We start from the raw sequence: 23,565 nt of genomic DNA on the forward strand, positions 1-23,565 counted from the left end.
GCTTTTAGAAAAGCTACACCTGTAGCCTACCTGATTGTGGTGACAATGAAGATATTCTGTTTCTCGATTCTGTAGGAAAACCGAAAAACTGTTTGTACAGTTAGTACTCTTTTTGGTAATTGACACAAGTTTATTATGTCATTAATGCTTGATTTTCCTGAATCTAAATGAAGTGTCATGGGTGATGCAAATGCAATAATAAGGAAATATTCACTTATGATCTTTCCCAAACAACAAATCTGGACCCAGACAGTGTTGGGACGGTCAGTCAGAGAGACAAGTCTCTGAAGGGGACATCAACACAACAAAAACACCACTCTGTGTTGTGGCTCGGAATGCCTCCAAGTTTGTGGGAACATCAGAGTTTTCCATGAATTATTAATGACTAACTTAGAAACAAAAGCTTCTATATAGAAACTCCAGAGATTCTGAACTCAGTGTTGTGCTCTCCTAACAATTCAAATGCCTCAGGTCTGACATGACATTACAGAAAAGCTTTTTAAAAAAAATCGAAAAGAGAGTGGCTTTTCTGTAGATGTTTGTGTCCACGCATATCCTCAAACAAAATGTATTTGGTTCCAGTGAGTGCACATTTAAAAAGAGAGATGGATATAATGCTGTTGAAATAAACGTTACACTGTCACTACCATTTTGAGCTTTGACAGTCCAGGTCATCATTGTTTTTTACCCACACATACTCAGAGCTTTTGGAACATGAGTTACATGTGATTGTTATGTGTGATGGTATTTATTTATATATTATATATATTTATTTGATTGGGGGGCGGGGTTCATATACCCACTCCAACTATCTTCATCACACCAGTGGTATTTCTACATGAAAAACCATGGCTGTTGGCAGAGGCAGAGCGTGGCGTTAACAACATTAACAATATTAGCGATGCGGGGGAATGCAGCAGGACAGATGTGCAGGCCCCCCCCACAGCTTCTTTCCCCCCCTACTCTGCATAGAGACCTGATAAAGAGGAGTAATGTGGCTGCGCAGCACTCAGCTGGCTCTGCTCTCACACTTTTATTTCCATTACTAATGTATGACAGCAGGAGGAGGGGGGCCCTGCACACATCTGTCCCGCTGCATCCCCCCTACTAACAGGAACTGATACTGTAGGGTTACAATGGGTGCTGATAAAGGGTGCTGTGTTTAAAACTGATTTTTTTGTGTGCAAAAGCAAACTTGTGGAAGTCAGAGCAGCGCTGCGGTCCCTCTGTAACACAGTTTTCATTCATTCTCAGCTTTTCAGTTAGACCACTCCTCAATTTCACATCTGTCCTAAGCAGTCAGATGAAATCCAACAGAGGCGGGCTGCACTACTCCATTTCCTTCCTATATGTTGGTAACGAGACGAAAGACGAGATGATGAGCTTAAAGCCTGACGGTTGAATACTCACCATACTGTACTTACATAATACAGTTCATCTTCTCACATCATCATCAGTTCCTGTTGTAATGCAAAGGGCTGGAAAGCAGCTTGAATGAATTTGTCTTCCCGTTATTCAGTGATGACATGATTTACTAACAGCCCTCTCTGAATCTGTGCCTGCAGAACTGTGTCTCTGAGAGGACATGCTCTACAGATCAGAGCGTTCAGCTGCTGAAGAGTAGTGTGTATTTTGTGTCTACTGCCCAGTTTCATTTAAAATATATTTGAGTGGCTTTTGTGAGAAGCATCATGTTAACCGTTTCAGGAAAGAGCTGCTGCAGCGTCTGTGTCAGCTGACCCCTGACCTCACACTGATGATCAGAGCGCTCAGTGACTGATCAAAGAACCTGCCTCTCAAACAGAACAGAACACAAACAAGGTGACAGAAACAGAACATCTAGTCTGGTTGTCTGGCTCGCTCTAACCCTGTGTTCTGATAGCTGGGGTTACATGAGAGAGTTCTTGAACATGTTTTGAAAGAGGACACAGAAGACTTGGCTTGAATGGTTTCTAAAACAACAGAACAAGGAGGATAGCACCACTCACCTCCTGGTGTCCTCATCCAGTCCTCGGCTCTTCTGCGTGCGGACCCAGTGTTCCAGCTGCTGCATGGAGTTGGTTCTGGACAGGCCCCGCTCCGGCTCCTGGACTGGCACAGGGGACTTTCCTGGAGCCATCGCCAAGCTGCTGTCCCCCTCTGCGGGGCTGCAGTCCCCAGGGTGCTCCCCTGTTGCAGGCCCTGGGCCGTTGGGCAGTGGCGGGTTGTGGAGGTGGAGGTTGGCCTTGCTCTGGCGGGACGCAGACACGGCGGCTGCGATGGCGGCTGCCTGAGCCGGCTGCAGCTTGATGCTGCTGATCTTAGTCAGAGCCCTGTCTGCATTGGGATCTCTTTGGAAGCCACATCTGTCCCCCCCACGCACCGTAGCATACTTCCCCGCATCCCTCAGAGTAGCGTATTTGTCCCCTTCCCTCAGAGTACTGTATTTCTTCACTTCCTTCAGGGTGCCGTATTTGTCCACAACTTGTATGGTGCCGTATTTGTTCTCCATCTCCTTCATCATGCCGTATCGCCCTGTCTCCTTTAAGGACAGCTGTCTCCTAACTTCCTTCTGGGGAACATATTTCTGCCCATCTTTCTGGAGTGTGTGTCTGTCTGCTAGTTTTTGCAGAGCGTATTTCTCTCCGTCCTTGGTGAGCAGGTACTTCTCTGCGTCCTTACAGGGAGCGTACCTCTCCTCCTGGGCATTCACAGCGCACCTCCCGTCCACGGTATGAACAGCATACTGCTCCAGGTCTTTGTGGATTGCACACACCTCTCCATCTTTCTGCAACAAGAATTTGTCCCCTTCTTTTCGCAGCATGTACTTCTCTCCATCCTTCTGGAGGAAGTACCTCTCTCCATCCTTCTGGAGCATGTAGCTCACACCATCTTTCCTCAGAGAGAGTCTCTCCCCTTCTCTCTGCAAGGTGTAGTACTCCCGCTCCCTCTGGCCGTTGTGTTTCTCCAGGTCTTTTTGCCGTTTGTCATCGACTCGAGATAGAGAGTGATGTCTCACAGGCTCGCGGTTCCGCACGTTGTTCTGGAGTAAGTTGTTCAACTCCTGAGGGGTTCGCTGATCAACTTTCAACTTGTCCAGCCTGACAGCAAAGAGAGAGATGAATGTGAGAAAGAGTGACATAAAGCGTAACATTTTCTAAGAGCTGTCAGACTTCAGCGTCAGTCCCTCTCTGTCTCACTTCCTGTCCTTCATCTCTGATCTCTCAACCCAGGGACAGTGCCGGTCGGCACAGTCCGTTTCCACTGGGTGTTGGGTTAGTGACGGTAAATAAATATTGCTTGGGAATAACTTCTTGATCACATCCTAGACTTTAAGCTTGGTAGCTTTTCTCTCAGTGAGATATTTACCGTAAGCAGAATAAACTTTATATATCAGACTTTTTGTAACTCTAAAAATCTTTCAGTATATCTAAATCACGATATGTAGATGTAGGTGACAATTATCATAAAACATATGAATCTGCCTTCCTCATTAAGAGTTTTTTCTAGAAAAAAGAAGACAAAAGTCAGACAGTTTAACACATTCAGATTTTCCTTTTGCTGCATGTCCTCCCCTCTCTCCCTTTGGTAAACCTTGGATAATGATAAACCTACCCATAGTCAATAATGGTGCACACTGGTGTCCCCGTGTTCCCAGATCTCAGCAGTTACTTGGTACAATTTTATGATTATTGACAGGATTTGTATTATGTTACAAAATATGCTCCAGTTTTTTTTGTTTGTTTTTTACATTAAATCATCCAAGTCGATCCTGTGGGGGGGACCCACCTTCTGACGGGGTCACTGTGGACCAGTGCAGCATCCGTCATGACTTTCATCCAGGACTCCATCTCTTTGGCTGCGTCAGTGCAGAAATAATACGTCCGCATGTTGGGGTGAGTGGCCTGGTGGGGGTATCAACAGTGAGAGTGAGAAAAACAGAGCAGACACAGGTAGAGAGAGAAGACAGAGATAACTCTGAGCAGTCTAAATAAGTCCTGTTGGAAAGTGTGTGTGTGTGTGGTCTGTTTCTCTATGTGTGTTTCAGCTAAAGTCTGAGAGTCTTAAGGGTCCTGTGTGTATCCTGGCAGGGGGGTAGTGCAGCCAGACGCGTGTTGTGCAGTGTGTGTTTGATGACGCCTGAAGAAACATTGTGGAAAATGTTCCGGCATTTACTTTTTATCCGAACAACAGCATGCATCCCATCCCTATGTTGAAACGACAATGTGCCTCACCTATCTTTATGATGGGTAGGTTTTCCCTCCTCCATCCAGTGTGGAAGTTTGGAATAAGCCTTTAAAGCTGGCCGGACAACAGACACTATTTTTGATGTTTTTCTTCTACTTTCAAACCCGTAACAGCTGCTTTCCTGCTACAATCTCTATACTAATCCAGGGGTATCATCCATCATCATCACCACCACCAATTAAACCCTGTCGCAGCATCTCTGGTGGTTTACCTTGAAGGCGTACTTCCTGCTGATGTGATCATCCACCGACAGCATGGACACATGGAAGCTTGGCAGCAGGATACTTCCCAGAATGTTATCCTCTTTGTCATCTGCAGAAAAAAGAAGAATTGTCTCTTCAACAAATCAGAGAACATCACCATTTAAAGACCTAAACCAACTGCAGAGATACACTCAATAAGGATTTACCAGAACCAGCTGTATAAATAAAGTGTTGGACCGGTTAAACGCCCCCGGATCAGATCCAGGACCGAACAGAGCGTGGAAATACCAGTGGAGCTGGATGAGGAGGTTTCTGATATATTTCTTATCCTTCAGCTCACCTAGAGATGACGCTAGAAGACCATTTGTAGAAACACTCCTGCTCTTTAGGAGAGCTCAAAGAGTGTGCCCCCCGCCACCCCACCTCTCTGACATCCTCCACCGTCACATCCCCAGCTCTGGACATGCAGACACCCTAAAGCCCACCAGAACTCTGGGCTCTGGACCTGTGGTGACCGGGCCTTCTCTGCTGCCCCCCCCCATCCTACCATCCGACCAAGACCCCGCTATTGAAAACGTGCTTATATATACGGTGTCTTTGTATTTTTCTGCATATTTGTTTGTTGTGTGAAAGATTTAACACTTCGAGCACAAACAAAAGAGCTATATAAATGAGTCACTAGCTATTAATATTGGGAATATTAAAAAATATATATATGGTCAAGTAAGATTGAGGTCACTACTAATGGTAGCTTGGCCTCATAAAAATGGCAGCTTTGTGACAATTCACCAGAACCAACCAGCGGTTTGATTTCACCTTCTAGTACCTGCTCAGATACATCTTTAGCTAATGTTAATACACAAAAAGGTTGATACACACACACACACACACACACACACACACACACACACACACACACACACACAGGTAATGCTGCCGGTGTGCTGCGTGCTCTGATGTGAGCTCACACTGAAGGCAGCATGATGCACACACACACACACACACACACACACACACACACACACACACACACACACACACACACACACACACACACACACACACACACACACACACACACACACACACACACACACACACACACACACACACACACACACACACACACACACACTGCTGCTGGGAGAGCCTGCAGGGCCGGCAGCCACAGAGGCTGTTTGCTCTAGCTGAGAGCCTGTCCCTGCTGCTGAATTATTGAGAGCATACAGAACACACACAGAACACCACGAGGACAGAGGGAGGAGTGGGCTGCTTGCAGAGGTGTAGGGGTACTCTGTGTGAGGTTTCCTCTGCAGAACGCTCTCTCACGTTTACCCTTTCCACTTCAGGTTTTCTTAGATTTGAAGAACCTTCAAAGTACTTGGATGTAGGAAAAGGTTTAGTGAGTTATTTTTATAAACTACAGTTTATAACAGCCAGATTATCTAACTAAGTTTTTCTTTTGGCCTTCGAAGGACAGACTCTTGCCCTTTACAAGTCCTCTCAATGTAATGTCCGTCTCACTTTATCTTGTCTTGTTGCAGTTTTGATGTATTGTATTGATGTTTTTTCTTATGTACAGAACAGAAACCAGCTGTAAATCAATTTAATGATTGCACTTCTTATGTACATCTTTTCCTCTATAACAAACAGCATGGTATGGAACAACATATTCAAACTGATTGCAGACATGGCACAAAGAGTCTCCTCTAATAAGTGTTCTGCATTTATATGCAGTGTTTCTGCGTTAATGGACAGTGCTTTATAATGTACCTCTCATTTGCTCTTTCACACCAGCCACGGTTTCTGTTAGTGGAGCATTGTTTGGACACTTCCACATGTGGAGTCTTGCTCCTCCTGAGCCACAGCAGCCCAGATCATGTCAGACATTTTTTTAAAACGTGACATGTTAATTCACTATTTCTTCGTCTTTGATCTGACCTCCTGTCAGGCTTCAGGCTGTGAGTTTCCCCCTCGTTCATCTCACAGAGGATTAATCCATCTCTGCTTATCAGGTCGTTCTGACAAACAAAGTGATGGCCAGATAAAGAGCTTTATGCGATGCTATGACAGCGCAATTGCCTCCCCACGGTAATAATGGAATTATTTTAGTGCATGTTAACACATTTAATTCATGTAGATGAGAGTGTCGATGAGATCTTAATTAGGATGTTAATCATCCCTGCTCATACAAAAAGAACTGGGTAAAACATCTCAAAATGCTGCACAAATCGCCCGACCTGAGTGACAAGAGATGGTTAGAATAACCTGATAGAGCAAGCAGGAGAAAGATAGAAAGAAAAGAGGTTATAATAGAAAAGCCGAGTTCCTCATTGTCCTTCCCGATGACGCCTCTCCTCTCCGCTTTGCCTGGCTAAGCCAATAAACATCCAATTTTCCCTTGGGCTTGTCATGAAAGCAGCAGCTGATTGCGCTTTAGGAGCGGCTAATTTGTCAATTTATGGAAATAGGAAAATCTCTCTCAAGGGTGCAGGAGACTCAGCAGAGGAAGATAGGAGCTTCTGTGAATGTAAAGTTCGAAATAAATGCTTCTGCAGCTTGGGATTTATAAAAGTGAGCGAAAATCAGGTTGTCTAATTTTACCTGGCAAGGACACTTAACCTGCTGACCCCTGACTCCCTGCTGCTGATCTGATGATATATATATTTGAAATGTTCTCTTAGTTTATCATGTCAAAAAGAGTTTAAAATTAGAAGATCTTTGACAATGAGTTGTATGATCCTGTAAATATACGTGCTTTTTTAAATTACACTCAAACAAAACATGGACAACTTGTTTTGGATTTGACAATGAACCCATTTAAATTGAGAGCCCTCATCACACGTGTTTGTGTGTGTGTGTGTGTGTGTGTGTGTGTGTGTGTGTGTGTATGTGTGTGTGTGTGTGTCCTCACCACGGTAGTAGAAGAGACACATGTCACACAGAACGAACCACCTCTTCTTCCACAACTTCATGCCTGTGCTGTCCTGCAGGGGTCAGAGGTCACAGAGAATTCATCATTAAAGACAGCCAGCCAGCCTGTCTCTCTCTCACACACACATAGCCTACATACATCGTGTCCACCTCTGCTTTGATCTCCCCATGCTGTCTCTCCCTCGTGCTGCTTCCATTACCCAGCTCTCTCCCCCCCGCTGAGACAAATGGCTCTGTTTTATCTGTTTGTTTTTTTTGTTGGGGGGGGGGTTTCTGTAATGCAGTAACAACACCACCATTTCATAACCATTCTCTCACTGTCAGCAAATCCGGATGTGAGGAGCTTTGGGTAAACACTGATGACATTTCTTCTGTGGGGGGTGGGGACTGTGGCTGACAGATCTGTGGGGAGGAGAGAGCCAGGCTGCTGTGAAGTCAAGAGACGCCCCGCTACGGTGGGAACAGGAAGAACCGATGCTTATCGGGCACTAGGTCCGATCTGGCCCTGGAACTGCTTTGTTGGGAAAGGGGCAACTTGTGACTTCAAAAAAAAAATGTGTCTCATGACACCGTCTGCAGCTACCATCAAAGGGCCACGGACAGTGTTGGGTGTATCGCGTTACAAAAGTAATGGAGTTACAGTAATGTATTACCTTTTGCTGTAACGCAGTAATATAACGCATTGTTTCTGAAATGATGTGGTGTTTTGTTTTTAAGAATTCACAAACATTGCGAGACATTCTGACACCAGAGAAATAATTGTGCGGGTAGAATAGTAACATTTTGGAAGTAACTTGCCCATCACTGGCCACAGAGCAGTTGAATTGAACTCTGGGCTGTCTCTGGGCACAGTGCCACAGCCAGTGCCACAGCTTTTGAGATCACAGAACATATCCAGAACAGGAAAATGTTACTGACTTGTTGAAAGTTGAAAAACTGTATTTTCTGTTCATTAAGTAAAAGAGGATCTCAAAGTGCCATACCAGAGCGCACCACGGATTCATACATATTACATTAATGTCAAACTATCTCAGCGGTCCTGTTTTTTAGATTTTTCTTCTTCTGTTCAGAGTTGAAATCAACCAACGCAGACACAAAAGGAATACTATACGTTATATTATCTTTTCTTTACAGTACTGTTTTAAATGTGTGTGTTTCAGATCCTGTGAAACTGGGTTTAATACTTCTGTTAATTGAATGGAAAACAGCAGCTGTGTGGTCGGTACAGTGGCAAAAAACACACACTTCACAAGTCTCAGGTATTACAGCACTAATACTGGGAAATATATATATTTTTAAAACATCAAAAACACTGTTATGGAACTTTAGTAAAAAAAATAGTTGAGTATGAGAATACATATATTATAAAACTGCTTATGAAATTTTGGGTTCCAATTATAAAGACAATAATTCTCATCTTTAGCTCATTAGTAAATTAGCTCTCTGTCCGTTCAGTCCAACAAAGAGTGAAGCACATCCAATAATGTTTAGAGAAATGCTGCACCTGTTTGTAAAGCCAGCTGCTCTTCACCACAGGGGCATTGGGGTTCCTCTTGATGGAGTTTGACCTCTTTCCAAAGTTGTGGATTTTTTTGGAAGACCTAGAGGGCTTTAGAAACACAGGAATGAGTAATCAATATGGAAAATGTGTGCATATTCTGTATATCGAGCTATACAAAAGAAACTTTACATTACAATTACTGAAATTCACAGTTTTCTGAATACACAAGTCACTCCAAATAATCTAAATCTAAATTCCCACCGTGCATCTCTGACAGTAGGAACATTGCAGAGAACTCCAGAGACACAGGCATAGAGAAAAAAATCCAAAAAGGACGATTGTTGATGCAGACTCTCAGCTGCTCCACACAGCATATCTCACGTCCCGCATACACCATGGTTCACTGACTAAGAAATGCAGCACTGCAGCACAAACGCTCTTTAACTCAGCCAACGGAAGAAAAAAAGAGAAGGATTTCTTTGATTAAGACTGAATTGGAAACAAACATCATGACCTTACCGTTAGAACCATCTAGAATTCATTAGTTTGTGAATGTGTGGTAGTGATTTACTGGAGGCAGTTTGTTCTCATGACTGTAGCACTAGAGACAGAATCTAGCACTGTGTAAAGCTTAGGTAAGGCTACTAAACTTGGTGGTCTAAAATAGAGGTCAGGCTTCCTGTTCTGCCCTCCATAAGCTTTTGGTAGCTTTGGGTTTTATATGTGGGGAAATACTGCCACCTAGTGAACAGTATTATTTACAAAGTCACGCAGGTTTAGTTTCTTTTTCATTGACGAGTTGACCTCAGTTAGAAGAGCACACGGATTCAGCCACTGCCGAAATTCCTCCTCGAAGAGCTACCTTTTCACGCGTGAGCTTTGGACATTATTAGTCTGTAAGTGTCTATCATTTGTTAGTACATTCAATGCCATGTAAATAATTAGGAATATACGATGAATATTAGTTTCTACATGCTCTATGATAATGTCACTTAGCTATGCTAGCTCTCGTGGTATCATGCTACCTGCTATGTACTGTGATATTATCTTCGTGAAATTTATGTATCCTTTGTTTCTGTTTGTTTTCAGTTTTACAAAAACGAATGTCCTGTATAAATACTTGCTTGGTGAACAAAGTAAACGGAAGAAAAACCAACACTTCTTGCCTCGCTTGAGTTCATCAACTTTATTTATTAGGCGACACATTGTTAGCTAGCTGTCTAGTTCTGCAAGCTAGAGAACGCAGCACGAGGACAGCATACATCCTAAACTGTATGCTGCACATTATCCCGCTTATTACACGGCCAGCTACTAAAGAACCTAACGACTCGACTCCCAATATTAATTGAAATTATTTGATTGACTCAAAAATTATCGTATTTCTTCCGTTAAGAAAAAAAAAAAAAAACTCTGTTCCACGGCGCACCAACAGCTGGAACTGCGACAACAAACACTTTACGGAGGTTTTCTGTATCTGTTCAAGTCTGTTCACAGTTTTTGATCCACTTACAAGTCCTTAAACCCTACATAGCCAAGACCGTGTTCCTGTTAGTTTCCTTTCTGTCTGTGTTCTTCTGGCGATTTATCTGACGTCCAGCGCTTCGTATTTGACAACAGACGTCACAGTCCTTGATAGCGGTCTGTACTACTGGTTTAACAAGGTGTCACATGTTCTGGATTGACCAATCAGAATCGAGGATATAACTAAGCCATGCAATAAGAGGCTATGAAGACCTTTGAGGCACATTTGTTATTCCTGCTACATAACAGCAAACTGAAAGGGAGGGGTCATTGGTTAAGTGAAAAATCCACATCCTGTCTTTTAGTTAACTTTTTAATAACTATTCGAGCAACTGGAAAATCTCACAGAGAAACGTTTTCTTTTGGCCAGTGTGAGCGTTTATACGCATCACTTATTCATGGAAGCATAGCATCTGTTTTGATCTTCCCATGCATATATTAATCTCCTGTTGATCTGTTAGCTTGACTCAACATTTATGAGGGACAGGCTGTAATCTGAGCGCAGTGACCTGTGTAGGTGTGATTTGTGCCAAAGAGCTGGATAACTAGTCAAAGTCGTCAGATCGCTTGCCAGTTCACACTACACAACTCGCTCGGGAGTCTTGAAGTCATTGTGGTGTGCACACTACGCGATTGAACGGCGACAGGGGGGTCACACACTACACTATCTGACACTGGAAATGACGCGGATTTTGAACGTTATTACGTTTTACCTAGAAACTGTCAATAAGTTACTTTGCTTACGCTTGTTAGCACATCACCTAATGTTAACTTCAGTGAATTGTGTAGCCTAGCTACAACTTTACAGTTCAAAATCAGGTTTCAAACTGCTGTGTCAACTTGTTGTGTTGGACAACGCTTCTTCTTCTTTTTACAAAGTTGTGCAGCTCGTCCCCGGGGCTTTTCCTCACCCGGTGTCTTGCGCTCTCATTGGCTGTAGCTCGTCGGCGCACCCATTACCAGGCACAACCCTTTTCACGCTACAGGATTTGGTCTTTCCAGATATTTAGCAACATGCGTTACTATTCCTTTAAGATGTCTCCGACACTGTTTGTGCGATCAAAAAACTGAAACATTGACTTTAATAAAATGTATTATGTTAACAAATTTCATATAACTGTATCATAGTTTATCTAAAAATAGGATGAGAAATGATACTGTCCTGTTATCTGAACATGGACTTGAAGGAATACATTTTTTACTTTATTATTTTCTTTTCACCCCGTAAACTGGGTGTATGTACTGTATGTATGTATATATAGAATTTTGTTTTTCTGTGCGCATTTAATTACTGATTTATCTTTTCTTTTCTTCCTGCAACTGGATGACTAACGGGAGGGCTACTTTCTGTATAAGCTATGATTTCTGCCCTCCCGCTTCTACTCATTTTGTTTGTTTGTCAGATTCATAAATTGTCTGTACTCATATTGTAATAGCAGAATAAATACAAAAAAACCCCATTAATTAATTAATTAATTGAAAGCAATAATATTAAGTTGAACACATTTTTTTTTTTTTTTACTTATGACATTGCTTTCAACTAACCTAATACAGTTATGTACAATCTGTTGACATAATACATTTAATTCAAGTCAACATTTGACTTTTTCAGTGTGTAGCGCACACAAAGGAGAATGTGACGGTATGGTGTCCATGCTTCTCGGGAATGTTTGCACAATATGATATCTAATTAAATAAGGTGTAATCTCCCAGCATTGATGCATTTCAGCGTGAGCTCCTGTAGGTTCTGGGCACCACACCTTGTCACCTGTTCTGTCTGTATTTCACATCTTGGATTTGCTATAGTTTTCAGATCATTTTGAACTACTCAGTTTAAGTTGGTGTTCTGGAATTCCACACTTAATCACGTTCTGGTAAGAAAAGAACAAAGCTACAAGCTTCAAATCAAAGTTGTGTTAATTTAATAAAAGGTATAGCATTTAACAGAATCAATTCCAGCTGGAGGCCAGATAACCTGCACAACCAATGTTGTACAAGGATCTAACCACAATCAAACATTAAACCAGATTCTTAAAGGGAAAGAAGAAGGGGAACAGCCAATCAAATTCTACATTACAGGATACTAAAACAAAGGGAGAGGGTAAGGGGGCTGCTACATCAAAGAACAGAGAGACAGACTGACTGTATTCAACAAAGTAATTTACACTACAGTGGTGTAAATGATGGCCAGAGAGGCAAAGATGGTAATTACAAGCTAAACTTCAAAGTTAACAGAGGTTAAAGAGAGAGAGCCATTTGTCTTTCTCAGGAAGTCAATATTTTTGATAGCTTGATGTGAATTTCATTAGTGAGATGTGGATTGAAACTGTGGGAAAGTCTAACTGCAGAAGAAACTTACAGTGCCATATAAAATTAAATGGAACTATCATACATTTCTACGATAGTTGGATAATGCTGCTGGGAAAATGGATGCACACACACACACGCACACGCAGACACACACACACACACACACACACACACACACACACACACACACACACACACACACACACACACACACACACACACACTGATGATGGGTACTATGAACTGGTCTGCCTTTCCGAAGATTCATAAGACCCATCACATGGCGTAACATTATAGCTGTGCTTCAGGAGAATGCCATACAGTATGGTAATGCACAGTGAAACGCAGACTAGTAAAACAAAGTGGTGTAGGAGAGGGGAACTTTATGCTGAGTATTAAAGTTGTCTTCTCATGTTGCAGGGAGCTAGCCATGCTGATGTTTATGAGGAAATGTTTCCCATGGTCTTTAGTGACAGCTGTCTGAAGAGATAACCTGTCTGCTGATGCCTGACTAATGTGATATTATAATAGCCATGATGAACAGAGTGATGCTGTAAGAACTGATGGGAGACCAACCCGTGTGGACGAGGTGGATGTGAGGGCGGTGCTGGTGGCGGTGGTGGCCGGACTGCCAGGGAAGGTGCTGTAGTCGGACCCCCCCGTGTAGTTGGAGGCCTCGCTCATGGTGCTCATGGGACGCTCCTTCTTGTCGCTGCTGCTGCCCTGATCTGAGGAGGCCTGAGGTGCTGCCCTGCCACAGGGCGAAAGACAGAGGGGGTGGGGGTCAGTCACAGATTGGAATACAAAAAAAAGAACAGCACCAAGTCCAGTTAGAGCTCAGAGGATGGGCCACAGCTTCAGTGTTTGTTGCTGTCATTTTCAACAGTGCAAATTACAGCAATACATTTAAAGCAAGACTGGGAACAGCAAAGTGATATAACACACACACACACACACACACACACACACACACACACACACACACACACACACACACACACACACACACACACACACACACACACACACACAGAGATACACACTGATAATACCAGGTTTTACCAACAGATATTCAGCCAAGTAACACATTCACAAGTTCACAACAGATATACAAAGAAGTTTTTGGTTGAATATATCTAGAAAAGTTAAGTTTTGGGTTCAAATCTTCAAGAAGTTCATGTGTATATTAAAGCATGTAGGTCATATGTCAGAATTCGCTGCACAGCTACCTAACACTCCCCCGTGTCATCTGCAGACCCTCTCCTAATGACACACTATCTCTGTCAGGACCCTCACGGGGTGGCAGGACGAGGATGAGAGGAAGGTAGAGACGAGAGCCAGAAACAGACAGAGACTGAATCACAGATATTAACCTCAGGGAGTCTCTTCTAAAACATGCCCATATGTCCTGACAATTTGATCTGACAAATATAGCCAGCTCAAAGTTTTTAGCCTCCACTCGGATAGAATGAAAATGGCTAAAGTCGTTCAGAGTCCCTCAGTCTGATTAAACCAACCAAGCAGTGTCAGCAGGATGAACCACATATAAACAAAGCACAGTAACTCAATTCATTATCCATCTTCTAATGATTGTTAAAGGACACAACATTTCTTTTTTCTGTGTGTTTTTATGATTTCAAATGCGACATCCTCAAACATTTCAATTTAAGTGAGTAACACAATAAGAAATACACCTGGCATACAGAGACTGCTCCAATATTAAAGATTCATTACAGGGTGTCCTCCAGCTCAGGATGGACTTTCATCGATTTAACAGAGGAGCATACAGTAACTGGTATGTCCTGTTACGACCAACACAGTATTGACACAATACAATAAAATCTCATGGTTTTAATTATAACATTTGCCTCATCACTTCCTAGAAGGAAACATATTCTAGCCGAGCAGCAGGTGGAGACCATTCAGACTGTAAAGCCTGCAGGTGCAGGGTCGGACTGATGAAGGCTGCACGAACATCCCTGCAGCAGGGGAAGAGTACGGATCACTTACAGGGCAAAGTAACCGCCATTACCAAGAGTGTGTCCGGGACAAGAGTGTGTCTTCGATACATGGTAAAGTAAAGCATTCCATGTGGCAATTGAGGTGATTCAGGTTGACTGCACACACTCTCCTGCAGGCTTTACCTAAGTTTATGCTCCAGTGGAGATACAACTGAATCGAAGTTGAGATAAGACCTGCTTTATCTTGTTGATCTCATCAGAACAGAGTTTTTGTAGTTTGATGCTTATGCTACTAAGTACACCTGTAACACACACACACACACACACACTGCTGATGGGTACTCTGAACTGGTCTGCCTTTCCAAAGATTCATAAGACACCCTCTCAGTTACCTGACTGTACAACAGTATAGTAGTTTGATTAGATCTGCAGAGCCAGATGGAGCGTGATTGGCCGGCCAACCATCTGCATTATGAACTGCATTAGCAGATCCTCTCCTCTCTGACAGCTCTGATCCTCGGCTGCACTTAAGCCGACTCAACAGCGTTTAGTCACATGAAGCTGTTGGAATGATGCATAATAATAATAATAATAATAATAATAATAATAATAATAATAATAATAATATTCTTAGGGTTTAAAATATTCAATGGCATTTTTTGACAAATAGATGTTCTTTGCAGTGCTGGATATCAGAGCACTAAATGCCATTTATTTAAATAGTAGACTCTGTAGAGCACTCACACACTTCACTAAGGCCAAAGCTCTAAAGACAAGTTCACTCGTTACATTTAATACTTAGCTCTTAGAGGGGGTTACATTAAAACAACCTATATTTGGTAAGGAAACTGCTGGGCTGGAAACATGCACATACACCAATCTCCAATGTGTGTGTGTATGTGTGTGTGCAAGCAAAGGCATTAAGCCTTTAGAAAACAGTGAGCCATTGTCGCCAGAGGCGGATATTCTGAATGTCTCCCTCTCTGTGTCTCCTTCAGTGTCCAGCGAATCGTCAGCTGATGGACTGTGACTGACAGAGGAGGCTTTCACTTGCCTCCAGACACAAGAGTCCTCCATCCAGAGCAGAACAAACACCAACAGTCACATTCTGATCCCACAGCCTCTCTCTCCCTCTGTCTTTCATTTCAGACTGGCCCCAGCTACAAACTATAATAGTTTATTATATTATTATATAATAGAGACAGACAAATAATAAAGCCTCATCCAGGGCTCATAGCTGCATGGTCAGATCAGGATATGGATGGTGTGGAAACTCCAGCTTTGCATTGAAAAAAACATGTAGCACCAAAAGTTTGATCAAATTGTTTGTAGTGTTCCTTAGTCTGATTTAACCTCCTAAATGTCTGCTCTATGCCGCTTTTAGCTTTTGGCTTCAACAGTATTGTCTTCCCTCTAATAAACATTGTTCTTCCAATCCAGGGGTCAGGACCCCCCCGCCCCTAATAAACAGCCACATTATGCTCCAATGCTCCACACTTAGGTCACATGATGACACTATAGCTAACATCACTCACAATTAAAAACTGTGAGCTGCAGTTAAATTATAATCCCAATGTCAAGATGTACTGTCCCCCAGAGATGCCACTTTCAGAAGACAAACTAAAATAAACTGTAAGAGCAGTGAACAACACTCAAAAGCTGCTCCTTAGCATCTGTGCTTAACAAAGCCCTTAGCAGGGGAACATGTGACAACAGAGATTAGCTACACTGAGCAAACTTAAAGTACCTAACAAACACCCCTGCAGAACCCCGACTCACTTTACCTGCCCTCATCTCTCAGGTAAAGGCTGCACTGTTAGGAAGATAATCAGCCTTTGATATTTAGGCGGACCCTAATGTTTACATGTCTGCAGTGAGTGTTGACCTCAATGACATCAGCCCAGCAATTGAACAATGTAAAGGTAAAGGGATTGGACTTTATATTGAATCAAAGCAGAGTTTCTCTAAAAGAGTGCAGCACAGCGAGTAAAAGCTCTGAAGACATACAATATTCTGAACTTATCAGGATAACAGGGAACATAGCAGAAGAAGCACATTTAAACACAAGCGGAAAAGAAAACAGGGATAACTCTTAGATATGATAACTTAAAACAGGACACAAAAAAGCTCTATCTTTAACATAAGTATCTATCAAATAGAAGCTGAGAGCTCTTAGTCTGATAAAAGATAACTGACAGCAGTACTAAGGGAAATATCTATGATATGTTTCTCAGTAATGACATCCTCTTTTTTTTAGTGTTTCTCAATTCAACCAACTCTGTTCACATGTAAAGTTTCAGCTGAAGGAGAGTCGCTGAGAGAGAGACCTGAGCAGAGGCGTTCTCACACTGCAGGAGGAAGAGGTATCTCATTTGGTTTGGTTCCAACACAAAACTTTAGTTGCTATGACATCACACACAGGGTTATTATTGAGGTTGGCATTCACATCGATCATACAGAAGATCATTTGAGCATTAGCATTGCAGAGCGGCTCATCAAGCAATCACACTGAGTCTGAAATACAGTTAGTGTTAGCAGAGAGAGAGGCAGGCACTGGGGAGGACGTCTCAGAGGAGGGGAACCTGGGACTGAAGATGAATGGAGCTGGAAACAAAGCTGAGGAGGCATCCTCTGTTAGTCCTTTCATTGTTTGTAAAGGTTTCACCAAATGATGCTTTACTGGAGCTATCAGCAGCCTGGTGGTTTGCTTGTAACATGAGAAGATCAATATCAGCTCTCTGTGTCCGCTACAGAAGTACAAGTGTATCTAGAAGCATGGGGAAAACTGCTTGCCTCGCTCTTTTAGTGCAATGTACAATAATGGTCAAATCTAGTGGAAAAACCCAGCAGAAAGAGAACAAACGGAATGTTCCGTAGGTTCTGAGTTGGTACAGGGTCCCATAATGATAAGCAGCTAATATTAGTACTTTAAACTGAATATAATTTTAATTAATCCAACCTAATTTAATTTAATCCAGTATGATGAGCAATTAGTATTAGTATTTAGTATTTTACTGAATGTGCAATATGACTTGTCACCATCACAGCTACTTATTCTCTATGTGGGGCACTGTTTCACTTTACACTTAGTATTTTGTATGTTTGACTCATTGTGTATTGCATATTTTACACACATGTATCTGTATTCTCTGTTTTGTCATTCTGGATCAACCTGGCAAAAAGAATTTCCTTCGGGACGAATAAAGTTCTATCTAATCTAATCTACTGTATTACTATATGATTACGTAAATAAAGACGAGATATAGTAAGTGGACATTTCCCTAGTTTGGAAGTTAAAAGTTTAGTTTTTTGGGGATGGGATAGTTACCCGGCTGATCCTTAGCTGCACCCATTATTCTCTCTAGGTGACTCAAGCAAGTTTGTTAGGAGTTTGGCTTCTTCTTCATCACATGGCTTCCCCCGAGACCTGGATACTACTGGCTGCTTTCAGCACAGGTCACAAGAGGCAGCTAAAGACATTGGGACCACTTTTGGGACCACACAGACAAGGTCAGGGAGCTGAAGGCTATAGAGAAATGCTAGGAAGCTTTTCTATAGGAACCTAAACAAAGCAGAAACAGTCAGGTGATTAAATGATGACAGGGAATCTGTCACAACTTCGAAGATACATGAAGAACAGCTACTCTTATAAAGAACCACCGATTGCGAGACCAATGCGTTTGGTTTGTAGCTTTTATCAGTGGTCTACAGTATGGGGAATATTACATGGAGTGGGGGTGATGGGTATAATAGTGTTTAAAGTTATGATTTGTCGCCTTATCAACTACATCAGCAGCAGGAGATTTGAGGGTGAAAGAAACACCTAAATATCCTTCATATTCTTTTTAAAGCTCCATAGTGTTTTATTTCAGCACATGTGGACACTGATCTCCTCATGTGACGGGTCAGCAGCGCCTCAGTGTGCATGCTACCTCTCAGGTTTAGTCGCTGACACTAGCAAACTTGTATTAAAGCAGGAAGCCAATAGGGAAGCAGAAGCTAAGCAGCTCCTCTAGTGGGGGGGGGGGGTTACCTGCTGAGAGCCTCTATGGCCCTGACAGGGTGGACAAGCTTCCCATGATTTGTGCTAGAAACAGAATAGGAGAGGGAGAGAGAATGGAAAACATATAAATTGCGAATATGAAATTAAAAACAATTCAGCCATGAAAAAAAAGGACAGAAATAAAAACATTAAAAAGGGAAGAAAAAGGCAAAACACAAGATAACATGTTAGTGAAGGTCATCATAACTTCAAAACTATGTACCAGAAGTCATTGCAATAAAACGTTTTATTTTTTGTTGCTACCATTTTATTCTGTAGCACGCTATAAGTTTTGTTTATTCAAATGAAAAGTGTGCTTATAAATCAAATTGATTATTATTATTATTATTATTATTATTATTATTATTAATAATCATTTTATGCCACTAATGTAATGATAATGTAATAGCATGGCAATACAACAAAAGGTTTTCAAATAGCAATGTACTTTATTTCTTAAGAACATTGAAACATTAGAATTGTAATCCAGAATCCTAAATAAATAAAACAGAAATAACATAAATACACACAACCTGAACATGTATAGATGGGGCTGCACATGGCTCTCTAAAGGTAGGGCCTTTGGTAACATATCTCAAAAATAAAATCCTGTAATCTCTAAGGTAGATATGTGACAACAACAGGAGCTCAGACAGGTTGATCCTGTCCATACTGTTAATAAGTGAATCCCATCATTATGCTCATCGGTGTGTGTGCAGGTGGAGCAGTGACAGTGAAAACAGGATGGGTGTCTGGTCAAACACTACACTTTTTACCCATATTACCAACATAGCAGTTCCTCCCTCCCGGTATCTGATTATTCATTTAAAGCCATTCTTTCTTCCATCAGCGTTCCCAAGAACGGCTTTGATCATTCCGAGCCTCCCATTAGCCAATATCTCGTTCCTCTTTTTGTCTTCATTTTATCCTTCTCTCAGAAGTTCTGTCTGTTTTAATTTTCTTTTTTTATTGCCAGTGCCTATCTTTCTGTTATTTGTACAACCCGACTCTGGAGACATGTGAGCGGAACGTGTTAATAATTAAGAGAGGAGACTGAGGAAGCAGGAAGAGACTAATTGTCAAATTTGTGGGACATATCTTTGAGATAAACTTGTGAAGATGTTGGGAGCAGGAGGATATTAATAAAACATAAGGGAGAGGAGCTGAACAAGATATTAGTGAGTTAAAATATATCACAGAGCAGGGAGAAAGGAAACCCAAGAGTCATTAATAAAAGCTGGAGGTCCACAGCGCACATTCTAATGAGAGGAGGACCCACTGTCTGGATGTGGGTTTTAGAAACCTCAGAATTTAAACTCCTTCTGAGTGACGTTTGAGGAGCTGTAGAGCTGTCAGCAGCCAGAGAACGGCCTCTGGCAGAGCAGGATAGAAATACAATGGTTATTAGGAGATATGAATGAGAGAGATGGGCATACCTGCAAACTCAGAAGGGCTGAAAAAGGTGACAAACTAAACCGTTGTAGGGGGGTCTGTGGGCATCCCCCCCAGCCAAATTTGCTATTTTAACATGTAAATTAAGCATTCTGGTGTACTCCCATAAGAAAATAAAGGGAAAAGACAACATTTTCTTATGGTAACAATGGCACATTTATTGACCCATAAACTGGTCAGTTAAAAACATTTTGAATGGGAAAATGCCTCTTTCCGGCCACACTATCGTTCTCCACCACCTCTGCCCTATTACTAGCAGCACTGGTAGATGGCTGGCAGCCAAACTCAACCCTCCTTTCTCTGATTACAAGCTGATTTTCCTGTCGTTGGGCTTTGTCCCTAGTTCCAGCTGCACTAATGTTAGAACACAACCTCCCATCTACCTCCCCAAACTTCAAATCATCCTTTCTGAACATTTCCACCCCAGTCTGGTTCCTGGTCTGCAAAGTGTATTTAACAGTCTGCACAGCACTGAGGGTGGAGATCTTCATTGACGTTGATCGTTGATCAATGATGGTCCCCATGACACTGAAGGAAGACTCAACCAGGGCACCATGGAACATTGAGAGGGCAGCCTTGACTGCCTGACACAGTGCAGGGTACTTCCCTTCCCTGTATTGAAGACGACGGCCCACCACTTGACAACATCCTCTCCATGCTGAAAACTGGGAAGCGCCTGGTCAACATTGAAACGCAGAATTTCTTGGTCTGTGTCAGCATCTGGTGGCAGCAGGTGATCCATCATATGTATGAGCTTCCTCAAATATATTCTCTTCATAGCTCTGACCAAAACGACCTGTACTCTCGCTTTGTACACGTTGCCTAGCAACGCCGCGCATGCGCATTATATTCTGCTCCGCTCCGAGTTATAGTAGTAGGCTATTCATGGGAAACGCATGAACAGCACGTTAAGATCTCGGCCAAGTCGTAATTAAAAGCAGTTGTTCATTATTTAAGTTAAGCGGCGGTAACGCCAGTGTTAAACAAGGTGTTAAACACGCAAATGCCGGTTGGTGTGCGTACGGTACTGAGTGTTTATCGGTCCACGGCCGTAATGAACGTGTGGCATTGGTCCATATATGTAATGCGCACGTTCTGTTGTTCCCATTGGCATAGAGCTATTGAACATTAACTTTAACAAAGGATACGGATAACATATGGCCCACGGCAGTTTTGTCATTGTATGTATAGCCTATATTTGTATTACGCTATCATCATTCAACATGTAGAATGAACGTGTAATCTATAGAGTCAATTTACATGGATAATTCACAACCATGAACCTAATCTGGATCTTAAACCTGCCAATTGCCAACAATTGTTACTAGGCCTACATATAAAACATGTTTTCGTTTTTAGATCGTGTGTTTCAAAGGCATCTGCGTCTTAATAACACAGCGCAATATGAATACTGTCATTTCCAACAGTGAAGCGTTATATGTGCGTAAACAAACTCTACACACGGTCGCCAGCGTTTGTAGATTTTGTTCGTAACTCCAAACTTTTCGTAGCTACTAAAAAGTTGATGAATGCGAAACCGAAATAATTGATCCGAACGGATCACGGATCAAAGATGATCCGTTGCACCACTACTAGCTACTCACTAAACCACACACGGATGTGTATTTGTTCATTACGTGTTCGTTTTCATCCCTCTCAGATCTGACCACAATGACAGCCGCCAGTAATAACAGTAACAGGACGGATGCTGTGGAGATCAGCCTTCACAAACGCATTCTTTTCGCATTGAACGAGGTGACGTAGAACTGGTCTAGCTAGGCTAACTTTAACACAATTCACTGAGGTTAGCTAGCAACCTAACAAGCTGATAAGCTGAAGCATGTTAATACACTTTATTTGGCTAAAATAATTTTACTTCAGCAACGTTAAAATGATACAGCATACAATGTTTTTGCCAGATTAGCTGCTACTAGACCTACCTCAAAACTTGTATCTGTAACGTATCCCAAAAATTGTCCAGAAGAACCACTCGCTGACGACTGAGCACTTTATCTTGCTTATGATTGGTCGGTCAGTCGTCGGTCAGCCGCCCCCCCCCCCCCCCAAAAAAAAAAAAAAAAACTCTTCGGATCTACACGATTCACGTCAATGACATATTTTGAGTTGAAAACGGCGAATTTCGCCGAAAGGTGACTAGTTTGCAGGTATGGATGGGGAAGGGATAATAAATATGAACTGTTTTTTCAGACTCTGATTTGATTCCATCCCTATTTAAATTAGTAACATCTGTGTGAATTTGCTTTTCATCTGCATTCATTTCAGAAATCTTTTTCTTCACTTGGATTTGATCAATAAAATGTTTGTACCTCCACTGAAATCCACAGGTAAAGCAGTATTTCACTTTACCACATTGTGGTAAAAAGTTATCTTTTAAAGCTGATTCAACTGAAATGCAGTCCTCCAAAAGCCACTTACCACATCACCTTAAAGTAGCCTGCTGAAAAAGAGTTCAATGCATGTTTCAATAAACCTGAAAGAAATGATCCTTCCTACCTAAAACACCTCTCTCTTCTCCAGAGAGCAGGGGGAGGAATATATTCTACGAGGTGTGAGTCAGCCCCCTCTGAGACTGAGGACAGAGAAGCTGCCGTTACTGGAGCAGCGCTGGAATCCTTCCCCCGTCTCCCCATCATTCACATGTGAATGTTTGAGAGTGAGACGCCTGCATCGTGGAATACAGCTGATGTGTGCCACGCATTCCAAATACAGTCGTGAGGACACAATGATAATGTCCAAACTGTCTCCTCCCTGCAGCTGCTGGCCGACCTGGTCCTCCCCAGTGGAGCATTTATGGACAGGGGGGTCATATCTGCAGGTCATGTGATAAGCAGGGGCCACTTCAGTGCTGCAGAGAAGGGGCCAATGCAGAGGGCTTCATCCAATAAACGCAGGGTTGTAGGTTAAAAAGGTCTCCATGTCCTCCAGCAAGCTCTGCCCTGCATGCACACTGCTCTGCAAAGCTGCTAACTCGTGGTTATCGTGGTGAAACATAAAATAGTAGTCACAATGATTACCTTCCAGAGATGTAAGAAGTGTCTGGATTACTGTTGAACAATGTTCTGGCATCTGATCAATCTTTACAGACATCTGTTCCTACATCTGAACTCCATCTCATATGTGTGAAGGAAGTTCTTTTTAGAGCATTACCTGGAAACAAAAGATGCTGAAACTCTGGACCTGATGTCGTCCAGGTTTAATTCTAAGGCTCGTCAAAGGGAACAAAACAAGAACATTCCATTACAGACGGCCAGTTTAAGATGAAGGCTGATGTCATAGCATCTGCCGCCTGTGCCCAGCAGTGAACCACCCACCCTCATGTTATCAACAACACAGACTGACCCACATCTGCTGCTTCGCCATGCATGGTCTGTGTGGTTGCCATCTTGGAACATG

At 42.4% G+C, this 23,565-nt stretch overlaps 1 protein-coding gene across 1 annotated transcript in view; it reads right to left on the reverse strand.

The window, feature by feature from the left end:
- The window catches only part of LOC134879434 (pleckstrin homology domain-containing family A member 5-like), a 166,518-nt gene that overhangs the window by 35,412 nt on the left and 107,541 nt on the right, over positions 1 to 23,565 (reverse strand). The window contains exons 5-11 of the mRNA XM_063905944.1: positions 18,691 to 18,744; positions 13,273 to 13,447; positions 8,869 to 8,973; positions 7,345 to 7,417; positions 4,439 to 4,539; positions 3,769 to 3,884; positions 1,989 to 3,080 (exon numbers count right to left, since the gene is read on the reverse strand). Coding sequence (XP_063762014.1) covers positions 1,989 to 3,080; positions 3,769 to 3,884; positions 4,439 to 4,539; positions 7,345 to 7,417; positions 8,869 to 8,973; positions 13,273 to 13,447; positions 18,691 to 18,744 — 1,716 coding nt within the window. The remainder of the gene's footprint in view (positions 1 to 1,988; positions 3,081 to 3,768; positions 3,885 to 4,438; positions 4,540 to 7,344; positions 7,418 to 8,868; positions 8,974 to 13,272; positions 13,448 to 18,690; positions 18,745 to 23,565) is intronic.

The sequence above is a fragment of the Eleginops maclovinus genome, chromosome 17, assembly GCF_036324505.1.
Source record: "Eleginops maclovinus isolate JMC-PN-2008 ecotype Puerto Natales chromosome 17, JC_Emac_rtc_rv5, whole genome shotgun sequence".
In the NCBI taxonomy this organism is placed as follows: domain Eukaryota; kingdom Metazoa; phylum Chordata; class Actinopteri; order Perciformes; family Eleginopidae; genus Eleginops; species Eleginops maclovinus.